Here is a 5,546-nt window from a genome sequence, read left to right on the forward strand (position 1 = left end):
TCTGAAAATGGCCCTTTAACTGATTCTGAAGCTCAGTTCATCAAACACAGGCAGCTTTTGTATTACAGAGATGAGTTTGGTGATAGAGGTGAAAATGTGAAAATTGATCCATCTATGGTGTTTGAGAATGATAGAATCAAGAATGCTTATATTGCTTTACAAGCATGGAAACAAGCTATCATTTCAGATCCCTTTAATATCACTCTCAATTGGGTTGGTCCTAATGTATGCAGCTACACCGGAATCTTCTGTGCTCCGGCTTTGGATAACCCCAAAATCCGTACAGTTGCCGGCATTGACCTTAACCATGGTGACATTGCAGGGTACCTCCCGGAAGAGCTTGGGCTTCTTACAGATCTTGGGATTTTCCATATCAATTCAAACCGTTTCTGTGGTACAATACCAAGAAAATTCAGCAAGTTGAAGATACTGTTCGAGCTGGATCTGAGTAATAACAGGTTTGCTGGGAAGTTTCCTTATGTTGTTTTGAGTTTACCCAAGTTGATATTTTTGGATATTAGGTTCAATGAATTTGAAGGTAATGTACCTTCACAGCTTTTTGATAAGCCATTAGACGCCATTTTTATTAATCATAATCGATTTGCGTTTGAGTTGCCGGAGAATTTTGGGAATTCGCCGGTTTCTGTGATAGTTCTGGCGAGTAACAGTTTCCATGGGTGTCTTCCGGCGAGTATTGGGAATATGAGTAATCTTAATGAGGCGATTTTAATGAACAATGGGTTGCGTTCTTGTTTGCCGGCGGAGATTGGGGTGTTGAAAAATTTGACTGTATTTGATGTGAGCTTTAATCAGTTGATGGGTCCGTTGCCGGAGAATTTTGGTGATTTGGTGAATTTGGAGCAATTGAATGTGGCACATAATATGCTTTCTGGGACAATTCCGAAAAGTATTTGTCAGCTTCCTAAGCTTGAGAATTTTACGTATTCTTATAATTTCTTCACTGGTGAACCGCCGGTGTGTTTGGGGTTGCCGGAGTTTCATGATGAACGGAATTGTTTGCCCAACAGACCGGTGCAACGCTCTCCGGGACAGTGTAAGGCCTTTTTGTCTAAAAAAATTCATTGTAGTGCTTTCAGGTGTCATAAATTTGTTCCTGTTTTGCCACCTCCTCCGCCACTTTCACCGCCCTTGCCTGCCCCTCCGCCACCTGTTTATTCGCCTCCGCCACCAGTTTATACTCCTCCTTCTCCTTCCCCACCACCTCCTCCACCTCCAGTTTATTCACCACCGCCACCACCACCCTCTCCACCTCCTCCATCACCTCCCCCGCCTCCACCACCAGTCTATTCACCTCCACCCCCACCTCCATCTCCTCCTCCACCATCACCTCCACCACCACCCCCGCCATCTCCACCTCCACCACCAGTTTATTCATCACCACCACCGCCACCATCTCCCCCTCCACCATCACCTCCACCTCCTCCCCCACCCGTTTATTCGCCACCACCATCTCCACCTCCTCCATCACCATTGCCTTATTGTATACGCTCACCTCCACCACCAAATTCCCCACCTCCTAATTCTCCACCTCCACCGCTTGCTCACTCGCCTCCACCCCCTTCACCTTACTATTACAATTCACCAGCACCTCCGCCCCCAAATTCGCCGCCTCCACCACCAAATTCGCCTCCTCCTCCACCAGTATGCATATACTCATCACCTCCGCCACCAAATTCACCTCCTCCACCACCAACATACGTATATTCTTCACCTCCTCCACCTCCTTCCCCATTGCCTTGTATAGAACCCCCTCCACCACCTCCTCCTTGCATTGAACCACCCCCACCTCCCTCCCCTTCACCATCACCTCCTCCACCACCAGTTTATCATTACAATTCTCCGCCCCCACCATCTCCATCTCCTCCACCACCAGTTTATTATTACAATTCTCCACCCCCACCATCACCACCACCTACTCCAGTATATGAAGGGCCATTGCCACCAATAATAGGAGTTCAATATGCTTCACCACCTCCACCACCCTTTTATTAATTCTTTCAGAAATTTCCACTAACTTATCCTCAAAGCACAAAATTATCCCTACAATTATTATTTCCTCGAACTCTTCAAGCCATCAACAAAATCGAGCTAATACGTGATCACAAAGTTAAAATGGCGTGACAGAAAGAAAGAAAAAAGAGGAGGTAAAGAGGAGAAAGATTGAATCTCCGCAGATTTTATTTTTGAATTGTTATCAAATAGATTGAAGTTGTGGAGCGAATAAATTGGCAAAGAAAAGATAGAAACTTTGCAGGAAAATGTATGTATAGAGATCATAATCTGGGCTTAAATCCAGTTTACAGTGCTTGCTGCATCTAGTTTTTCTATTTTGTGAGTTTTTATTGTTAGATTTTAGTTCCATCATACTTTGTTTTCTTTGTATTTTTATTTTTTTGGGTTTTTTTCCAAACTATAGTATAATGATGAGCATTTTCTGTTTTACTTGTATTGATTCTCAGAATTCAGATTATTCCTTTGTGTTTCTTCTCTTATAGTAGTAGTGTATGTATATCTTCTTGATCTTGCAAAGCTCCAACTCTAGTTTTGTTTTCATAGTGTTGAATATGTACAAATTGCATTTATTTCAAGTAAAGTTTTTGGGGAGTTGGTCTATTATCAATGCTAAAGGAGGAAAGTACATGTGGTGTGTTCATTGATTACAAATTTATACCACCTCTAGTTGTTAATTGTTGGACTTGGATGGTGGTCCTTCTTATCTTTTTGCTTAAAAACAACAACTTCATTGTTGTAATAAATGTGCGACTTAGCAGTTAATGAAGCGGGTGAAAATTTTGAAAATAAAGGATAGACAATGAAATAGGTGAAAATCTCAGGGTTTAGGGTTTGGCGCCCATCATGAACTTAGGGGTTTAGACCTTGTTGTTAGTCTAGGGGTTTAGACCTTGTTGTTACTCTGGTATATAAGTGGGGAAGGTCAGAAGGACTCGCGGGTTTAGACTTTGTTGTAGATAAAAATCTTGTATTTAAGCAGAGAAGGTAAGAGGGATGAGTATGTTACAAACTTGGGGGTTTAAACCTTGTTGCAGAATTTAAGTAGAGAAGGTAAGAAGAACGAGCATGTCAAAAACGCAGACATATAAAAGTCTTGTATTCAAGTGGAGAAAGTAAGAGGGACAAGCACGTCACAAACTCAATGTTTAGACCTTGTTGCATTCAACAATCTTGTATTTAAGTGGTTAAGGTCAAAAAGACGAACATATTACTAATCGAGTTTCAAGTTGCGCAAGAAACTTCTTGCTTGTAAAAAAGAAAATCATAAAAACCAGGGTTCAAAGATCAATGTAGACGAAAAAAAAACTCTAAGTGATTTACCTATGACATTGGGATGTAATATTTATTTTGATAAAATAGTTAAGATGTGTGATAAACCGATTCGAACATCATAATTATGAAAAAAAAAAGTCAATAACTTTATTGATACCAATTGGTAAAAAAAAGAAAAAGCAAAAATCTTGACCTTACATATTTCAAGGGTCAAGATTCTTCCGGACTCATATGCTGGAATTGAGGTAATTTGATTCAAATAATTCGTCTTTGCTACTATACTTTACAGTTGTTGGAAACGTGTATGATGTCAACACTTGGACCTTTTTGATCCACCAAAATTAATTTTTTTAAAATAATATTTTCTTCGTCTCAAAATAAATATTTATTCTTTTATTTATTATAAAAGTCAATGTGATGAATTATTAAAATTGAATTGAGTTAGTTTAATCCTAAAAATAACAAATTAGATATTATAAAACTATACGAAAAGTATTGAATACTACAATTCTTTTCATATCAATATGACCAAAAAAAATTGATCGAAGTTCATATAATTTGGATCAGAGAGAGTGATTTTTTCAAATTTTGAATTTCACATATTATGAATAATTATTGGATATTATACTCTGAGTGATTAAATAGCGGGGGAATTTTTTTAATGTTGTCAGTTTATTCTCTTCTCATTCAATTTTATTTGTACAGTTTGAAAAATCTAGATATAATTTATTATTTTATACCTATATGTGATTTTTATTGTGAATTTATCACATATAACATTTAACACGACTTACAATAATCAGAGATGATACAATAAAATTATCATTCTACTTATTATATTTAAAAATGTGTGTTAAGTCAAACATGAAACGAATTGCGTATAAAAGTAAAACTTTGTCCTTACACTAAATTCACACTCATTCTTATAAATTCAGCTTAATTTTATTTTTAGGCCTTTTTATCTATGTCTATTTTGGGTGTAGTTGAAAAAAACGACCAAATTAATCAAGTCTTCCTTTGATGAAGGGGAAATAGTTTAAATTCAGTCTTAAATTGGAAGTCTCCATCATTAATTTAGGGAAAAGTAATTAATTCCACTATCACTTTGCTAATTGGATTCAAATTTCAAACTCACTTGGATTTCTTTAATCAATTACTATTTTTTAAAATTAAAGAGAGGTTTACAGATTTTCAGGATTCCTCAATAGTCATGCCTTCTTTTTTTTCCGAATAATGGTGGTGTTCGAATCAACTTATTCGTACTCAGAAACGAACTCTCATCAATAAGGTAAATGTTTAGGTAGTCAATCAATTAAGCTACTAACATTCTCAACCTTTTGTGTCATTGTTTCACTTATATCTACCTTTTTTTATTCAATTATTTTGTATCGAGAATTCAATGTTTCGATTAATTTAAATTTATACTTTTCATTACAAGGATTTTAGTGCTTCTTAGTGAACGAAGATTCCAATTTGAAATTGAAGTGAACACTTCCCCTAAATTATATATCTTTGGGTTCAACCTAATAGAATTGAAACTTAAGTATTTATTCGGACTCAATATTTATGTGTGTTAAAAAGAAAATAAGAGAGCCTCTTCCTTCTAGCCGTTGATATAACATGGTTAAATTTTTTGTGCAAATCTTGCAGGGTGCACCTTTAAGTTTGAAAAATGTTCTTTATGGCCCTCGATTCTACTTTGCTATTTGTTGCCACAGAAAAAAAGTGACATAAGTTATGGGGAAATGGTTTAAAATAAATTATCACGATATGAAATATTTTAATTTTTTCTTTCGTCATTTTTTCGTAATTGAATTACTTAAGTTAAGTATCTTTTGAAAATAGTCTCTCTACTTTCATGAGGTAGGACAAGATCTATAACACATTAAATCCACCTTAGAAGATCAAGGAAAAATACGATACTATGCAAATAACGTGAGTATGAGTAAGCACAACGAAGAGGGAGTAAAGTTTAAGCTACAAATTTGACAAAACTCAGTAGCTTTACTTCAAACTCATGTATTTAAAGACGCTAAATTAAATACATTTTTTTTATTCTTTGAGAAAAAACCTACGCAAAGAGCTTATTTGCGGATGAGGAATTAACATACATACTAACTCACTTTCATCCTTCATGTTCATAGATCGGGGAGGAATCGAACGATTTGATTAAATATCTAGTGACAAATTCCTATATTCCTTTCATTACAATATTTTTAAACAAGTTTTTGGATAATAAA

General features: G+C 36.1%; 1 protein-coding gene across 1 annotated transcript; it reads left to right on the forward strand.

Moving 5' to 3' along the window:
* Positions 1–2,504, forward strand: LOC102598743 (leucine-rich repeat extensin-like protein 3; the record flags this gene model as incomplete). Its single annotated transcript, XM_006353500.1, has 1 exon — positions 1–2,504. A coding segment is annotated over one exon (2,013 nt), but the record flags the coding sequence as incomplete, so codon positions are not given.
* Between the last annotated feature and the right edge of the window lie 3,042 nt (positions 2,505–5,546).

This window comes from Solanum tuberosum, unplaced genomic scaffold (genome assembly GCF_000226075.1).
Source record: "Solanum tuberosum cultivar DM 1-3 516 R44 unplaced genomic scaffold, SolTub_3.0 scf00155, whole genome shotgun sequence".
Taxonomy (NCBI): Eukaryota; Viridiplantae; Streptophyta; class Magnoliopsida; order Solanales; family Solanaceae; genus Solanum; species Solanum tuberosum.